The 19,977-nt window shown below is 45.0% G+C and overlaps 1 protein-coding gene across 2 annotated transcripts in view; it reads right to left on the bottom strand.

Moving 5' to 3' along the window:
- The window catches only part of Dok5 (docking protein 5), a 147,969-nt gene extending 128,341 nt beyond the window's left edge, over nt 1-19,628 (bottom strand). For both annotated transcript variants that reach the window (NM_029761.4, NM_001163686.1), the window contains exon 1: nt 19,247-19,628. In NM_029761.4, coding sequence (NP_084037.3) covers nt 19,247-19,312 — 66 coding nt within the window. In that variant the 5' untranslated portion in view covers nt 19,313-19,628. The remainder of the gene's footprint in view (nt 1-19,246) is intronic.
- Nucleotides 19,629-19,977: the final 349 nt, after the last annotated feature.

Here is a 19,977-nt window from a genome sequence, read left to right as displayed (position 1 = left end):
GTATGTGTGTATGTGTGTGTGTGTGTGTCAGTGTGTGCATGTGAGGGTATGTGAGTGCATGCATATGCATGTGTATGTATGTGCATGTGTGTATGTGTGTACCTGTGTGTCAGTGTGTGCATATGAGTGTGTGTGTGTGAGTACATGCATGTGCATGTGTGAATGTGTGTGTGTATGTGTGTGCTCATGTATATGTGTCAGTGTATATGTGTGAGTACATGTGTGAGAGTGTGTATGTGAGTGTGTGTGTGTATGTGAGTGTGTGTGTGCTAGATGCACACCTACATTCAGAAACCAGAGGACACCACGTCCTTGCTCTATTCCCCGGCACATCATTCCCTTATGACAGGGTCTCTCACTGAGTGTGGAGCTTACATTGCAGTCTGACTAGCACTGGCAACCTCCATGGAATCCTCCTGTCTCCACCTCCCACATTGCTCAGGTGACAGGTGCCTAAGCACCGGGCCAGGCTTTTAAATAGTGTTGAGGATTGAACTCAGGTCCTCACATTTGTGTGACAAGCGCTCACTTGCTCGCTCGCACCCACCAGGCCAACCCCAGCTTGTCTGCTTTCTGATGGTCACCTTCCGCCTGATGGCACTCTACCTCCCAGAACCAGCCGCAAAAATAAAAACCTTAAGCTTTTTAAACCATATATAGAAAATGGCAGTATAACAGCAAGTCAAATTTAAACTTTTAACTTCGTCTTTAAAGAAAAAGAAAGCTTTTTAAAATTAGTAGAGTCATATAGGCCAAAATTAAAAGTGATTTCAGAAGTCTCTCCAGTCTGGCTCCCATCACTCCGACTTCCCACCTCCATACCAGTGTCTCTCATTGGGTTGCTCTGCATTTATTGGTTTCTTTGTACAAATGAGAGTGCATACACACATGCATACATACATACATACATACATACATATATACATACACAGACACATATATACACACATATATACACACATACATACACACACATGCATACACACACATGCATACACACATACATACATACTTACATACACATATACATACATATATACATACACACATACATACACACATACATGCATATATACATACATACACACATACACAGACACATACATACATACACACATACATACACATATACATACATATAAACATACAAATATACATATGTACAAACACACACCTCTATCTCTCTTTACACATGAGACAGAGGTGTCACAAACACAGTGTGGATCAATACCACCAGACTGTCATTCAAAACATATTTTCTGATAGCCATAAAAAAAAAATCACTCCATTTTAAACTCATAATTTTAGTTATTAAAAATTATCCACAAACATACCTAGTCCAATACTGTTGTCAATAAAAATAAAAATCAATAACATTCATAAAGATTTATAATACATATAATATTTAATATAGCTAAATGGGGACATCTGGGGACAGGAAGGGACTGACCTCTAATCGTGTGGAGAAATCTGTGTGGAGTAAAAAAGAGAATGTATAGTGTATCAGTACATGTCACTGAAGAAAATGGAGCATACGTGACACCCATGTGAAAACCTACAGACATATGTGTGCGTGGACAGACTGACATAAGTCAGCAGTATGGATGGGAAGATGTGCAGGGAGCTAATGGCCGCCCTGGAGGGAACTAAGTGACTCTCTGAGAGAAAGATGATGGCGAGTCTTTTTTGTTGTGCATCATTTTTAAACTTTTAATTTTAGAACCTAGAGCTGTGAACACTGTATAATTATAAGATGGCTCTTGAATTTGTACCAGTTGTTATGGAAACAAAAAAGTGATTGGTTAAACGAGTGTCGATCACAGGACCCATGTGTACCCTTCATCTATTTGCTGCTTTATTCCGAGTCTAAGTTATCTGGGGTAGCAAGATCTGAGTTGGAAATAGTATCTCCTCAGTGAACAAAGGATGCTGAATAAATGAAAGGAAAACGAATGAATGAGTGAATGAGTGGATGAATGAATGAGTGAGTGAATGAATGAGTGAGTGAATGAGTAAGTGAAGGAATGAGTGAATGAGTGAGTGAGTGAATGAGTGAGTGGGTGAATGAATGAGTGAGTGAATGAATGAATGAATGAATGAAATCTGTGGCTGCACAAATGGAGTGCATTACCTATCATATAAGTGCTTTAGTTATTATAAAGTTCTAGAACATTTGGTTGCTGGCAGTGTGACTATTAAATTGATCTGTGGTTCCTGTGGTTTCTGACAGTGCCAGGCATATCCCACAGAGAGGCAGAGATGCCTGCTCACCATGTACAGACCCAGAGCACACTCTGCCAATGAGTCTTCCCAGCCTTTGGTACACACACACACACACACACACACACACACACACACACACACAGAGCGTGAACAACGGGATATAAGCCACAAAGCCAAACCCAATGCCTGTCATCTGCAAGCTTAATGAGCAAACTGTAATCATGGCCTTCACTCAGGAATCGGAATTTGCCCAGAATTCATAAATCAATGCCAAGTGTCTCCTTCCCAGTTCTGGAATAAATGAAGTCAGAATGTCCGCAGGCATCATTGAGGTCGATTATCGATGTGCCGGAGATGGCGCTGCTCATCCTTGCAGTGTGCGCTCTTAATTTTTCTCTGATTATAGTGAAAGTCATAAATGAACAAAAGAATTTACAGAGGTTCTACAACACAGATGTCGCCAAGCACTGTGTGCATGTGCAAGCACATGTGGGATTCATGCTAAGGTCTGAAACATACAAGAGGATTATAAGGATGACCCGGTGACATCACCTGCCCAGGGATGAGGACAAAACAGACGTCAGCTTCACCAGCGGGTTGGGAATGTTAATGCTGTTGGCCACAGATGTTAGGGATGAGAGCGATGCTCGTCTCATTCAGTCTGCACATTCCCACGTCCATGTCAATGATGCCGCCAAAAGAGAAACTTTGCCCTAAACTGAGTCTCGGTTGAATGAACTCACTGTTCTGGGAGGTTTTTCTCTTAATTTCTGGCCTTTCTTTGGGATGGCAGAGAATGGATTTGAAAAGCAGTCAGCTAACAAACAGCCGTATTTTTGGAAGAACTATATCACCGGTCACCTGCCCATTTCCCTAGACCCCGTTTGCAGGCTTGCTTACTTTACTGGTGACCTATTAGGTCCCACGTAGTTCTCATGATACCCTATTGTATTCCACACAAACACCTGAATGGCTCAGCTGTCTCCTCAGTCTCTCAACTTGCCATCTTAAACATTGATATTTATCCCTTCAGACAGCATAGGCAGGAGTTTAGATGCCCGTGACCCCAAAGGAAGCCAACATAATATGTGTCAAAGACATAGGATATCCGAACTCTCTAGCCCCATAAACAAACCATTCCAGGGAAATAGTAAAAGCCACGGCCAATGCTGAACAGCCTAGGTGTCCCTTCTCATGAGGGACAATTCCAGTGCTTTAATTATCAAGTCAACACAGACATCATAAATACAGTCCTGAAGATCACGTGATCACCATAGAACACAGCAATGGCTGTCCTTCAGTATCCACAACAGATGGGCCCCAAGGCTCTCTACAGAGATGGTGATCTGTGGAAGCCCATGTCCTGAGACAGCAATGATGCAGAACTCAGCATCCCACCTGCGCACATCCCCCTGGGTACTTCAAATCACCTCCGGATGACACAGAGTACTCAGCAAAATGCAAATGCTGTGTAAATAGTTGTTATCCTGGGTTGTTTAAGAAGTAACAACGTGAAAACATCTGTACCCTTCCAGAGCAGGTGCAATTTCAGATGAGTTTCTGGGGTTCACAGTTGGTTGGTTCCATGTATGTGGAACCCAGGGCTATGGAAGAAGGGTACGCTTTCAGGCAGAGATTGCTGCAGGTGATATTTTACATATGTGCTACTTATAGCCATATTAATTTTTTAATGTTTAGGAGAAAGATGGGGATAGACTAAAATAATAATTTCATATTAGTGTGACAGGTTTATATAACTTTTAACAAGGGAAATGCATGCATATTCTTGGCCCGTGATATTCTGTCTCCACAAGCACATGAATCCAAAATGGAGCTTTCCCTCCATGTAGTCTGGACCCACTATTGCTTCCTTGGTGAACACAATGTGCAGGGAAACTGTTCCATACTCCAGCTGATGATACTGGCAGAGATGTCCCTAAAAGCCCGAGTTACCTGTGCTCTTTATTAAAATGGCTTTAACGATGACACCAACCATAAAGTAGTAAAGTTTGTTTCAGTCACCAAGAGATCCGAAAAATTTTTTAGACTGAGTAATTATGGTCCCTGGTCACCTTTCCTGCTAAGAAAAACATACAAAGACAGTGACAAATGGCGGATGGGGGTGCATATGGGTGAGCATGCCCTGTCCCTGTCCAAGGTCCCCAGTACATAGATAAAGGTCAGTGACATTATTGGAGACAGTCTTTAAAAAAAAAAAAAAAACAACACAATATATGAATGAATATTTGCCCCTCCCTCTTAAACAGACAGACAGACACACAGAGAGACTTTTTATGCATTCTTGAAAAACCAGAATTACTAAAAAGTCTCATGTCTCAACACATGGTCATCATATTTATTTTTAGGACCCTGCAAAGGTGTGAACCACTAGCATTCTGTTACCATTCAGAACGTCGGCTGTGAAAGCAAACGCATCGATGGAGAGGCAGGTATGAGAGGGCGCAGTGGGGAGGAGCACTGGCTGTGCTTGCAGAGGAACAGAGTTCAGTTCCCAGCTTCCCAGGCAGGAGGGTCACAGCCTACTCCATGGGTTCTGATGCCCTCTTCTGGACTCCATTAGTAACTGCACTCATGCGCACATGCACACACACAGACACACACACAGACAGACACACACACACATACAGACACACACACACAGACACACATACAGACACACACACACACAGACACAGACACACACACACACACACACACACTAAATATAATGATAATGATGTTCCTGGGAGCCACTGTGGAGCTTTGCACAAATCAGAAAGTCTCAACCTCAGCTTCTGGAGAGACTCGTGTCAAATCTCTGCCAACTGTGCCAGTTTCTGCTTTGCACTTTTCCTTGACTTCGAAACTTGAACTCCTAGCATTCGGTTACCCTATCATCCTGAAACCTAGTAGAGTCTTCACGGCATGTGCGTGAAGGAGCAGTAAGAAGCCATTAAAATAGCTCTCATATTCTCTGTCGGAATTCAGATCATATGCCTGCATATTTCTCAGCTTGAACCTTGAAGCAGATAAAATGAGAACCTTTATTTTTGAATTCATATGCCTGACGCTAATCTAAAATCAAAATTACAGATTCTCTGGAACATATGACCTTTACACACAGGAAGCTGACCCATTTGTTGAGTTAATATTGGAGCAATAGACCAATAAATTTTTTTCATCTTATAGTATTCAACTTCGTCTAAAAAAAAAAGATCTCTGAAAATTAAGCTTCAATATTAAAGGCCAACAGAATATCCGATCTTCCTTTCACACACTTGATCCTGTGTGTGACTGTCCCGCTAAAATGAATTTAGCTTCAGAAATGTATTTCCATATGATGAAAGAACTTCTTTAAACCAAATGGCCAATCTCCTTAAAAGGCAGCCCGGCAGCCTGAGGGATGCTTGCATCTAAATCCTTCATCTATATCAAAACATCTTCCAGGCAGCATACCTTCTGCAACTCCATCTCTCTAGTGAGGTGCTAAAGTTTCACCCTGAAAGTCAGAGGCACCCAGTGTACCCACAGTTATGAAGAGAAAAAGAACAACTCAAATTTCTCATCTCGGTGGCTGGCTTGCTGTCCGGAGGAAATGGGATTAAATCGATTGAACACAGAATCTTCCTTCTCTTGGGCTCTCAGCAAGATAGGATCCCTTGTTATGAATATTCATCCACAGGTAGTGGTGGGAGAAGCTGTGACCAGGCTCTTAATGACAACAGAGAGGTCTAGGCGCCACACATGGAAACTTCACCTATTGTTTCTTTTGGTGGTTTCTTTCTCAAACGGAAAAGCAGTTGATAGTGGTAATTTTCCTTTCACAAGTCAATATAATGAACTAGTTCAAGAACGCTCCTCATTTGAATAGATGAATGCTTGCCTGGTGGGGGTGACTGTGTGGGGGGGGAGGTGCTTGCTCAGGAACCTGAGGACCTCAGCTTAATCCCTGGAATGCACAGGGTGGAAGGAGAGAACCACCTCTCAGACATGGTCCTCTGGCACCACAGGCACACCGCAACAAACATGCATGCGCACACACACACACACACACACACACACACACACACACTGAACGATTCTTTAATAAAGATAAATCTAATAAAGAGACTGATGTGCTTGGACGACACGGTAAACGAAATGAGCCTTTTTATTTCCGTTTTTTATGAAAACTACAGAACTGTTAGCTGGCTTGTTAGCTGGTTGGTCTGGGCTTGGAGGCCATTGGAGCTGGACTCTTCCTTATGACTGGTGAATTCAAAGACAAAGCCTAATTGCAGGTCTGGGATCAGTCAGAAGAAAGGTCCGGAGAGTGGAGCTCTGTGCTGCTTAGGAAGCCATTAACAGATAGCTATCTAAATCTCCTGCGATTACGTTCTAGCTAGGGGCTTTCAGGTGAAACAGGGCGATCCCATCATTTGCCTCTCCTAAAAGCCAATCAAACGAACCTGCCAATCATCTGGACGGGAAAATGCTCCTTGAGGAAAGCTATCTGGAGACTTCAGAAGGAGTAGAAACCCTCCTTAACATACAGGTTGGCACAACAGTCTACCTGGCCATTGTCTACTCTCCCACTCTCCCCTGTGAAGTTTCTACCCACCCTCTGCTCCACTCCCCTCTGCGGTCTTTTGACAGAGATCAGAAGGACTGAATAGCTACGGGGATTCCAGAGTGACAGAGACATATCAGTTGTGAGAACACTCTCTTGGGTACAGGGGGAAGCCACAGACCTACATACGGCTGCGTCTGGGTCCTGAAGCCCTGGAGTGCTCCCAACGCCTCTGCAGGAGTCTGAGTCCGAACCTGGTCAGTAGCCTCTCAGTTACTCACCGTGCAGTGGATGAGTGATGGCGTTGCTTCTTAGGAAGCAGACAGGCATGCGTGGCACACTCTGGGGAGCAGTCCCAGGGCAAGAGCTTTGGAAGGAGTTGGATGCATGAGACAGTTGTCAGACAAGCTCTACTCAGGTCCCCAATGATCCTGTATTTCATCCACAACTCTGCATGTCCACAGAGTTGCACCTAACTGGATTTGTAACGAATGGAGGGGGTGAATGTCCTGGAGGCACACTGTGACACATACCCCGTAGGTCAGGGCTAGTCATGGTCAGTCTTTGCAGTTAGGCAATGGGCTCTGCCTCATGGAAAACTTAAATATTTCCAGATGATAATGACAGTAACAGAATTAGTCTTTTCCAACTGTTATATGAGAGAGCATGGGTAAAATCGTGGAGCGATTGGTCCTTCCGAAAGCCCCTGCTGGACACTAAGGGGCAAATGACAAAACCAAGCACTAGAGAGAATTCTTCAATCCATGTATCTCCCACACACACACCCACCCACTCATTGCTTCAACAATTAGCTACTGAGAGCCTACATGGGAATAAAGAAGTTAGTGCCAACCCTGCTGAGCCCCTGTGGAGCTCCCAGCTCAGTGAAGCTAAAATCATCAAAACATATCATTTAAGCCATCCATCAATGTTATACAGACACGATGCAGGCAGCATTGTCCAACAGAGCTCTGTACAGTGATGGAAATATGTTCTATACATGGTGCTGGTATGGCTGCCAGGAATGAGTGTCTGTGACTATTTATAACTTCAATTGGTTCATGTGCCAAAGGATTTGTTTAAATACTTTTTAAAAAAGAGATTGATTGGCGGTGTGTGTGTGTGTGTGTGTGTGTGTGTGTGTGTGTGTGTGTAGGGGGATGCCTATATGATTTTTAGGTACTCCAAGCACCTCAGAGGGCAGAAGAAGGAGTTGGACCGCCAAGAGTTGGAGTTACAGGTGGCTGTGAGCCATTCAGTGGAGAACCTAGGATCTGAACCTGGGTTCTCTGCAGGAATAAGCAGCCTTAACAGTGAAGTAGTCTCTGCCACTTCAAATACAAAGACAAGATTCCAAACCACTTAACTTTAGTTATTTAAATATCTACATGTGAGCGATGGGTGGTGTCTGGGGCACCATCACAACCCAGTGATGGGCCAGTGGGATCGTCGGGATGAGGAGGTAGAGAAATCAAGAAGGGAGGGAAGAAGAGGTTGGTAGCCGAAAGAAATGAAGGGAAGTAAGGCAGAGAAGACCGTTTGCTCTCTGAGGAGAGCATTTTCCTCACTAATGTGGGGGATGCATGGTGACCCTTGGCAGGTGAAGCCACCACATCACATCTGTCCACACTGTGTCTTGATGGCATGTGTAAGGGGAAAGAATTGGGAGTTTTAAGTACAGACGAGAGAGGATTTGGTTTCATGTAAAGGATCAATTTGGCAAAAATCAAACAAGACTTCAAGAGGAATGGACCAGACCAAAGAATGGTTAAATATGAGCGTGTGTGTGTGTGTGTGTGTGACTTGCATGCATGTACATGTGTGTGTGTCCATGTGAATCCATGTATGAATATATGTGTGTGCATGAATATATGTGTGTGCATGCATGCATGTGTGTATGTGTATGTTTGTGTGTGTGCATGCACTTGCATGCATGTACATGAGAGTGTGTGAGTGTATGTATGCACTTGCATGCCTGTGCATGTGTGTGTCCATGTGTGTCCATGTGTGTATATGTGTGTGCATGAGTATGTGTGTGGGCATGCATGTGTGTTCCTATCACTCTTATATAGTATCGTGGGATGCATGGTGTGTGTGTGTGTGTGTGTGTGTGTGTGTGTGTGTGTGTGTTGGGGGAGAAGCACACACTGAGCCACAGTCTTATATTAGTAAGGACTGGTGGTCATTCCTGGGTACAGAGTCTCAGTACTGTCTGGTGGGCCTTCCGTTCTAGTCACACACTTTGTAAATGTGTTTGGCTTTGTAAGTGCAGCGTCCTGATTTCCATCCATCTCCATGTGCCCAAACACACCACTTCATGGTTTAAGTGGGGAAAATAGAAAGCAGCTGAAGATGTTCATTATTGGTGGAGTAATTAAAGAGCTGTGGCAGAGCAGGCTGACAAAAATGCCCGGGGCGGAGGGGGGGGAGGTAAAAGTGCTTGCAGCACAAGCTTAAAGAACAGAGTTCAATTCCCGGAGCCCATGTGCAGTGTAAGGAACACCCTGACAGCAGAAAGTGTCCTCTGACCGTTACCCACGATACTATATAAGAGTGATAGGAACACACTCTGTGTAGAACAAACTTTAAGAACACACTTTTATGTTTATGAACAAAAATCTCTGTACGAGACTTTGCTGAGTCCGACGTCCTGGGAGGTGACACAGATGGGAGGGGACTGGAAAGATTGGTGACTTAAGCATAACACAGCCGTGGAAAATGTATGCACTCTTCCCCTGAGAGAGAACAGAGTCCTCCCACGAACTTTCGCCTGCCTGGCCTTATTTTCTAGCTTTTTCTTTTTTTATTTCTCAGAATCCATTTCTTCCACATTGTAATATAAGGTCACTTTATGAATCCAAAATAAACAATAAGCCAAGAGTTATCAGCCATGGTTTGGGGGGCCTGAACACAAGTCATAACTATTTCTCAAGATTTCTGTGCTATCTTGCATACGTCATGGTACAGAGACATCCATACAGGCCAAGTGCACATGCACATAATATAAACAAATGAATAAGTAAGTAGATACATAAAAGCCTATGAGTATGCATTGAGTACCTACTGTGAGCCAGGCCCTGGAGTAAGACAGACCATTCTTTGGTGAGAAGTATATTGTTATGCTTATTTTTGTATCTAAAGAGGTCAAATCAGACAGAAATTATGTGATTTGTCTCAGAGTCAGTAAGTAGCCAAGTTGAGATTCAAAATAAGAATCCAATTACCAAATATATTCTATTTCCATCGTGAAAATAAAACCACGTGCCCCATGGAGATGTGTAAGAAAACCACGCTGCTCCCGGTAGGCCTTCCACTTGGAGACATTATTTTAAAATTTATACTGAAAGATAAAGAAATTAAAGTAGCTAACTCTTTTTGACAAAAAGAGCAACTTACCATACTGCATGGCTGCCACTCAGACATGCGTAAGCATGCCAAGGTGTGACTGCATATCCACAGAACAATGGGTAGAGCAGACTGCTCAGGGATGGACCCAAGTCAGTGCCCAGTGGAGGAGAGAGAAATTTCAGCAGGATCACCTATCTATGGAACTGGATATTCACATATGAAAATGAACCTTGCCCTGCATTTCACTGGATTATAAAATCTGCCCTATGAGAGACCATCCTACGGGCTGGCCGTATGGTTCATTGAATGTGGGGGTTCTACTTTCTGTCAGGCCTCATGGCCTGATCTATCCTGGGATCCACAGGATGGAAGAAGAGAACAGACTTCTTCCAGTTTACTCTGACCTCTATATATTCACACACACACACACACACACACACACACACACACACAAAGATACACATACAGACACAGAGACACACAGAGAGATACACATACACAGACATACAAACAGTCACAGACACAGATACACACACAGACATACAACAGAGACACATACACACAGATGTGCACATAAACACACAGGCACACACCCACAGCGGATACACACATTTAGACACAGAGAGAGACCAGACATATACTCACAGATACACACACACACACACATAGACACACAGATAAACATCCACATGGAGAGAGACACACACATAAACACACACCAACAGAGAGACACACAGACACATCCACACACATATACACACAGAGATACACACACACACACACACTTAAGATAAGCAATGCAAGGCTCTGGTGATGAAGGGGGGCACTGTAGACTATGAGAAGCTATCTGCAAACCACACGTCTGAAAAGACATTTGAATCTAGAGTGGATGAAGATCTCTCCAAACCGGATGGTGAAGAGACAAGCCAGGCGTACTCCTTACATGCGTACGTGAGTGGCAAAGAAGAACATGACTAGAAGATCAACAGTACTTCCCCCTCAGAGAAATGCACGTGGAAGCCATATGCAATGCCTCCACACACCCACAAGAACGGCCAGAAGTAAACTAAAGGCCTTATCAACTCCTGGAGAGAAATCGGGTCACTCAGACACTGTTGGTGTGAACGTAAAAATAACAAGACTGCTTGGTGCTTGGAGAAAACTTAGAATAGCCTCGGAGTGTGTGTGAGAGAGAGAGTGTGTGTGTCTGTATCTGTGTGTGTGGGGGGTGTCTATTTCCAGAGAGATCTGACTGGCTAAAGGAACCGACACCTTCCAGCTGGAGATCCAAGGGTGAATCCATTTGCCTGGCTGCCTGCATTGTTCTTCCTCCACACATGGGGATGTGCTACTGCTGCTCTCTCCAGTTACTGGCCCCAGACGACTCCTGCTTCTCTGGCCTTCCAGCTTGGATTGGATACCAGTATGTCTCCAGGGACCTCCAGACCCCCAGCACAGGTCTGGATTTGCCAAGCCATGAAGCACTGTGTACTGAGCAAGTTAGCAGGTTCTCTTTGTTCTCAGCACACAGACTTTCCATTGTTGGAATCATAGCCCCTAAGAAGTAAGCCAGCTTAATGATGCTTAACACACACACACACACACACACACACACACACACACACACACGCCACTTATATAGAAACATATACGCATTCTATTTTATTCTGCTCTAAAAGAACACTGCCTAATAGTTTCAAGCAACTAAACCTACACGCACTGCCCAGCCAAGCAGCGGTGCCCCTGAGTATCTCAACAGTTATGAAAACTTACACAAAATCCTGCACACAAATGTCACATCATCTCTCTCTAACAACCCAGACTGGACAGGGCCCAGATATCTTTCAACAAGTGAAAGGTTCAAAGGACCTGTGACCCATCAGTGGGTCGCCAGAGAGCACCCAGCACCCAGCATCCAGCAGCACCCAGAGAAACCTGGATGACTCCCCAGAGAAGGACAGTGAGTAAAACCAGGCCCATCCCCAAAGATTCTACTTAGTTTCACTCACAGACATTCTGCAAGGGACAGAATTCTAGAACTGGAGAACACGTGAGTAATGTCAAGAGTTTGTGAGCGTGGGGAAGTGAGGGACTGCCAGGAAGGACTCCGCCATTGGCCTGGAGCTTCATCACAAAGTGAACTTCCAGGACTCTTCCGGCCTGCAGCCCCCTCCCTGAACACTGGGGTTATACACATGAGGCCCTATACCAGGCTTTTTCGTGTGGCTTTTGGGAATTCACATGTAGGTCCTTCCTCTTGCAAGCAAGGTCCTCTACCAAATATGTCATTTCCCCGACCCACCATCTTCATGGGAGCCTACAATTACATCAAAATAAAAGTTTGCACCGAAAACAAATGCGATCATGATTCTTTTGGACACGGTCTGGGATCAGCCTAGGGCAGGAGGGGTCACAGGTGTGACATGTCACCACAAAGATGTCTGCCAAATCCTGTCCCCTAAGGCTGGCTGAGAACTCTGGGCCCCGGCTCAGCACATACCTAGCCAGAGGCAAGGAACTGTAGTGAAGTAAGAAGGCCCACAAACGCTCCCAAAACCAACTTCCAAATCCTTATCCCAACACCACCCGGCTGCACGTTAGAAAGACGCTATTTTAATCCCTGCATTCAAATACATCTCGTGGCATTTCAGAATTCACAACTTCATTTTGAATCTCACAAGGATGGGGGCGGAAGAAAGCCTGCTTCATTTTTTCCTAGCCTAGACTCTCCAAAGGTTTGGTCTTCATCCAGCTGGAACCAAAATTCTCGAGTAAGAGGAGAGGCAAGCACAGCCTCCTGCATTCCACAACTGTGGAAAAGAGGGCTATCTCCGGCTATCTTTTCCCATCCTAGATGACTTGTTCATTCACAGCAGCTGACCTTTGACCGCTGAGAATGTATAAATGACCAGTTAGCAGCACAGGTTTTTAAGTCAGACTGTCGGTTTACTAAGGACAATGACTGAGCTGTTCTGTTTTCTGTGGCTTGCATGGAGCACAACACTAAGAAGCACTCCCTGGATGTTTGGCAGAGACGGAAGTAACGACTACAGGTGCATCTCACATGGAAAGCAAATTCTTAAGGTACCAAAGGTAAGTGACTCCTCACCAAAACTACCCAGGCTGCCTAAAAAGACATATTGCTAGTCACCTAATGAATATAATTTTAAAAACCACACTGGCAGATGTTGGGATATCATCGCATCAGTAATTTGGTTTATGTCTCCATACAAAGCCATCAAATTGGCCGATCATTGCTAAATCAGTTTGGGTGATCATAATTAAAAGCAGAATACATGCACAATTAATCATATCCTCCATGAGGACCGACGTATCCGCTGGAAAGTTATGTCTGGTGTGGAAAATCACGTCACTGAAGTTGAGATGGATGGAGCCAGGACACTAAAGGATTTTCACCACACCGCGTGCCGAGGGTCTACCTGGACATTCATTTCACAGACGTCACCCAAAGCCCCTCTGTCCTGTAAGGAGGGCAAACAGCACTTCATGTGTCTTACTGGGTGTTGCATCTGTGTGTGAGCTTGCCTCAGTCCCCTCAAGAATGGCCTAAGATGGCCCTAGTCTGTCTGGATGACTCTTGTAGGATGATCCTTCCTTTTCAAGTATTATAGTTTGAATATGAGACTTCTCCAACGGGTTTATTGTTGAGAACATATGCCCCAGCTTAGAGCATCGTTTAGGGAGGTTGTGAAGCCTTTGGGGCTGTGCTATAGCCTCTGATGGCTATAGGCCAACTCCACTTCCTGACAGAGTTCCTTGCCCTCCCTCTGACGCTGTATCTGTGGGCTCCGGCTGCTACAGGCTGCCACACCCCAGCTACAGACTGTAGCTTCTGACCAGTGAGCCAGAAGATATGCTCACTCCATTAAGCTGTTTCTGCCCTGAATCTGATCACAGTAGCGAGCAAAGCATCAAATATACCTGGGCACTCTAGCAAATGAATCAAAAGAATCTAAAGACTTAAATGGAATATGAAATCCTCAATGGGATATTGGGTCAAGTGGAGCAGGGAAATGAAGGGGAGGGGAAATGGTTCTCCCTAAACTCTGTCCATTCCTTGTCTGCTTCTCAAGACATCTAAATTAAAAGGAAAATCTCCTGGACCAGCAGGTTCATGTGAAGTGGCGTTTCAGGGAGATGTGCATTCCCTTCGGAGGCATTACGCGGACATTTATGCAGATAATGTAAAAGTCTTATGGGGCGAAAAGCGCACTCTGCCCCTAACATCAGTGGCCAATGGTATTTGTGTTTGCACATAAATTATCCCTTGGACATTAAGTGTGCTTTTCTAACTAAACAGCAATTGCTTTGAGTTAGCACAGTAAAGGCTGGGAAAATAATAACCAGCCAAGTACTGCCATCTCTACCCGCGGTAATTGTAGGACCGAGAACAGAGCAGTAATAAATATTAATTGGATTTTCTCTGTGCTAAGCATTGTGTTGAGCCCCTTATGATGATCGTGTATTATGTGGATATCAAGAATCTCTCTGTTCTTATAGAATAATCAGGCTGGTAAATATTTTAACGCGCACAGCAAGCCATAGTCATCACGCTGGAATTTTTAAATGCACCCTTATATCAGAGGAAATGGTGGTAGGCGCCATCTTCCATCCGCTGACTCTACAAGTCTTCGTTGGGTGTCTACTCAGGGCACAGCTGTAGTGAGAGGAGAGAGAAATCCCATGGGCATCCCATTCCCTGGGGGGGGGGGGTACAAGTAATAAAAATATAGTCTAAAATGTACAGGATGGTACAAAAAAAAAAAGTCTAGGGCTACAGAAGCAGAAAGGAAACACCAAGGATGTTTGGAAAGGTCTCACTGAGATGGTGGGAGCTGAGCCAAGAAAGGAGGGAAACAGCTTGAGTCGGTGGGAGGAGCATGAGTCGGTGGGAGGAGCATGAGTCGGTGGGAGGAGCAGGAACAGACCCAGGTCAGCTGGTCCGTGGAGGAACCAGCGATGTAGGAGATGGTGCTGAGTAACAGTGGGTGAGGATGTAGGCTGGTGGGAGTACTTACTCCAAATCTCCAAAGCAGAAAGAACGGGGCATTAACCAGAGTGGTGCCGGTAGATGATTAGAGGATAGGAGATGGTCAGAGTCTAGATAGAGCTCAAAGACTGAATTCACAGGCCTCTTGGTGGAAGGGCCATCCATGGTGGTGTGAGGCAGTGACGGGGAGATATGATGCCAGCTTTGCTTGGTTTCTGGCTTAGGATTGATTTTTTACCAGGGCAACCAAAATGCTGTCTAATGGCTAGGATGAAGGTACTGCTAGAAATAGCCAGCATGGGTAATTCCAGCAAGGCTGCACGTGCATTGAGCTTGAGATATCTATCCTAGGCTTTCAGTTGCGGAGGTGGGCAGATGGAGAACCGGCCAGAGGGGAGCTCAAGTGGCCCGTGCCGATAAGCTGTTAGAGCAAAGAAGGGTTATTTAAACACGAAGTCACCGAGGAACGATAAGGAAAATGGGTCTAAATTTAAGCTCTGAGAGTTGCATTGTGGATCAGCCAGGATAATTATAGCTAGAAAATTCTCCTCATTGCAAAGAAAGAAACCAAATGAAGACCCAAATGTAATCCATCTAAATAGCGCACTTAGCAGGTTAATGACGCAGACACCGCCTATGCCACTCATCCAAGAAATCTCCAGTGTCTTTTGAGAATTAGATAATTATAGATAGCTGTTCCCCTCCTCCCCATAACTCCCCAAATAGAAACATCAACATTCCTGAACAAATATTGTACCCAGGGCACAGCCTGAGACCTGGAGGAGCCAGTGCGGACAAGACGACACAGAGACGTCTCAATTAAATGAGTAGAATTTCCTTTGGCTTTCTGATGTTCAAAGCGAAGAGTCAGTTTACATGGACTTTGATTGCTTAGGGCAAAGATTAGGACTTTCATTGAAGGTGACCTATCTGTGACCCATCTGAATAGAGGGGTTCCTAGTTTACTTCCTGTCTATTGACAAAATACCTAACCATAGCTTCCTATCTTAGTTACAAAACTGTATTATTAAATGTATATTTATATATGAACCTTTTGTAAGAACCTCAACCAAAGAAAAGAAAGACCTAAAGCAAGGTAAGTATTTCTGCCTCGAGAAAAATAATAATTTCACCCAGTGAGGATAAAGATACTTACCCTGATTTAAACATTTAAACCACACACACACATCAAAGCACAACTTGGTACCATAAGCATGGACACCTTTCATGTTCTGATATGTTTACCAAAGTAAATTTAAATTTAAATAGTAATAGTGATAAAAATCTGCCTTTGGACACACACAGACACAAGGTGAGAACACCACAGCCCTGAGAAGCATCGCCATCCTTCGCTCATCTTTGATCGTGTTAGAGATAAAACTGCAGTGAGAATCAATACTCTGTCCTCTCTCTGCATGTGCACAGATATTATCTTACTTGATGTCACAAGAACATCTTCAAATAGCATACACTGCATAGGCCTTGGAAAAATCAAAGCCATGGAAGGTCAAAGGTCACAGGCCTAATGAGTCAAACAGGCAGAGTTCATTCCTATCTTTTCCCAAACCTGGGGACATTCTTTGACACAACAGCTGCTTACCATGAAATTCGGTTTACTTGTTTAATTATAAATATTCCCAGACGTGGCTCTCCTCCACAGACGCTTGTCTGGATTCCATTAATAAAGCCATTGTCATATCACTTACCAGTTGCAAGGTCACTGGGTGTGTCAACATATACTCTGTCTGCTGAGTCTGCCAGAACCATTGCCTTAGCTCTCTGGGACTCACACAGTGCCCAGAATATATATGTTCCATGCTATATACAGCCTATCACACAGTGCCCAGAATATATATATATATTCCATGCTATGTACAGCCTAGATTAACACCAGACATTCCTGACCTCGGACACTGGGTCCTTATGATCACTTCCCACAAGAATCTTCCACCTTTGCAAGTCTTCTACCAAAACTTCAGTTGGCACTCAGCTCTGGCGATGATGGAATTGGCCTTCTCTATAAATTATAACACAAGAGCATCTTAACAGGCTGATCTACTGGTGGAACAAGCTTGACAAATAAGGCCAGTTTTATATGGTAGCAAACTGACTTTTCTATCTGCGTGTGATTACCATAAGTCAATGAATATTCTTGTGTATATTTAAGTAAACACAGACAAAATGGCTATATCTTGAGAAACTGGACTATCCAAAATAATGTCAATATAAAACAGATGCAAACTAGACTCTTTTTGCCTCTAATGTCTATCCAAAATTTGTTGGGATTCACACAAGACTATATTATGTCAATTATAATAAGATAGGGGGGAAAAGACTTGAAAGTGATGTTAACCAGTTTTTCCTATAAATCACCCTTGTCAGGATTTGGCATCATCTCTGATCCTCATGAATAATTCATATTCGGTGCATTAATAATGTATGTCCTCTTCCTGTTGGAATGCTCTCTAGCACAGAATGGATGTCTAGACCCAATCCCTTCCATTGACATGATGGAGTAAAGGCAAGATTAGAATGTGGCTTTCTAACACTCTCTTTAAAACTCATACATGATGGCCACAAGATAATAAAAAAGTGTGACACTCAGGATTTCTTTCTAGTCACATGGAAGTCACTGGGTTGAGGACCCTGGGGAGAATCAAAGAAACTATAGCGAATCCAGGAAAGTTGGTTAGTTTTGATACGTTCTCCTTCTCTGTGTTTACAACAGTCACAGACAAGAGAACTTGACTGTTCAAACATAGTAACCAGCCGCAGGGAGATAGCAAAGAGAGAAATAGGCCAAAGGAAGCAAGCAAGAGTTTTATAACAATCCAGGCTGTTTCTCCCCAGCAGACATCCCTCTCTAGCGACAGTTACTACTGAGAAATTTCTTTTATTCCCAGTCAAATTAAAGGCACATTTAGAAGAAGAAGAAGAAGAAGAAGAAGAAGAAGAAGAAGAAGAAGAAGAAGAAGAAGAAGAAGAAGAAGAAGAAGAAGAAGAAGAAGAAGAAGCCGCCGCCAGAGACCATATAAAAGACTGGTAGCAGATACAATGTATTTGTGGACAAAAATACTCATTGGATCACTCAGCCTAATGGAGACATTGACATTCTCACCAACACTAGCTTTCCTTGCTAAGTAAACTTACATCTCAGCTCTGCCTCACCACCACCACCCCCACCCCCGCCCCCGCCCCCAGCCTCTGACAAACACAAACCAACAAAAACAGCCAAGGTATTAGACACATGGCAAGAAGAAGTGGGGTGGGCTGAAATACACACACACACATTCATATTCATATATATGTATACATATATTCATATACATATATGTGCATACATACTCCAATGTCCACCCCTCCCTAAAGACTGTACTGTCTCTTAAAACCCAAAGAAAGGCAGGATGGTTCTCTCCTGAAGTGCCCCCAACAAGAGAAAAGCAAACAGCCTTAAGATGGGAGCCATTGGGATTCATTCATTCTTTCAGCTCATATTCCAGGAGCTTTACGCAGGCACCATGCTCCACAAGAAATGTGGATCTGATCGCCCAGTCGGACTCAGAAGGTGGAGTCTAAAAAACAGAAACCCACTGCCCAGGCTCAAGAGTAAGGAAGTTCCGATCTGGGGTTCTACCAGGGAGTTGGCCCTGCCTGAGGCCAGCTCTCTCCTCCTCTGCCAACACCTGAGCCGCAGAGCAGAGTCCCTGGGGCCAGATAGTCACTGACCTTGATCCCCACTCAGAATATCTGCCCTGTGTCCTGGCCTCCATCCATCCCCTGGAAAAGTTAAGTTGGCGCGAGTGGGATGCCGGCCGGGGACATCCGGCAGGCTCAGCACCATGCCATGCTTTCCAGATTCAGCACCCATGGCTACCGGGAAATATTTATTCCGAGTCAATGGGCTCCAGTAGCCACCGCCAGAAAGTCAAGCCATCCGAGAGATAAAGATAGCTCCATGACATACTGGATGCTGGCGTTAGCGCCGCAGCCGCGGTAGCCTGGGATGTGGGCTGCGAGAGCCACCAAGCAAATCTCCAGCGCCAGGAACCGGGATGCTGGCCGCAGACACAGACCCTGAAGTCGTGAACAAGGATCACAGAAAGGATGATACGTACCCCTAGGCGTCTGCTCCGGATCCTCACGTACCCCTGCTTCACTATGTCATTAAAATTGGAAGCCATCCCAGACAGACAGTGACCCTGCTGCCCCCAGCGTGCGCTCGGCACCCTGAGTGGCTTCGAGGAGGGATGTGGGGAGGAGGGTCAGGACAGAGACTGAGGGAGTGAAAGTTAACAAGGTGATGCGGTGAAACCAGGCGTCAGAAGGCGCACATCGCTTCCCCTGTCTCCCCAAAGCCTGAAAGTGGGCGGCCCGCCGGCGCCCAGCAGCCACTTTGGGGGAGAGCGGCGGGGAGGCGAGACTGGAGCGCGGCGTCAGCTGACTGGGCGGCAGCCTGCCAGGAGGAGGAGCCGCTCCAGCTCCCAGGAGGAGGAGAAGGACCAGAACAGAGGAGCAAAGAGAGGAAGGAGGAAGCAGAGATGGCCCAGAAGGAGGAGCGCACGGATCCCCTCCCCCGGCCTCCGCCCACCTGGCCCCCAGCCGCCCTGATCCCACCTCCTCTCCCCAGGGGCGGCTGCGCGTCCCTGCGCATAGCAGACATCCACGAAGCTCCAGCTCCTGCCTGTCGTTTAGAGAGAAGGACATCGGACTCTTTTTTTTTAAAAAAAACAGCTGTGTGTGCCCCAACCCATCCCTTCAGCCCCATCATTTTCACATAAGAGCTAATTAAGGGTGTGTCTGTGTCGAGGGAGACTGAGCTGTGTGGTTTACTTGTGACCTCTACATA

Source organism: Mus musculus, chromosome 2, assembly GCF_000001635.26.
Source record: "Mus musculus strain C57BL/6J chromosome 2, GRCm38.p6 C57BL/6J".
NCBI lineage: Eukaryota > Metazoa > Chordata > Mammalia > Rodentia > Muridae > Mus > Mus musculus.
Note: the sequence above shows the minus strand (reverse complement) of the source record. Positions and strands in the feature narration are given on the sequence as shown.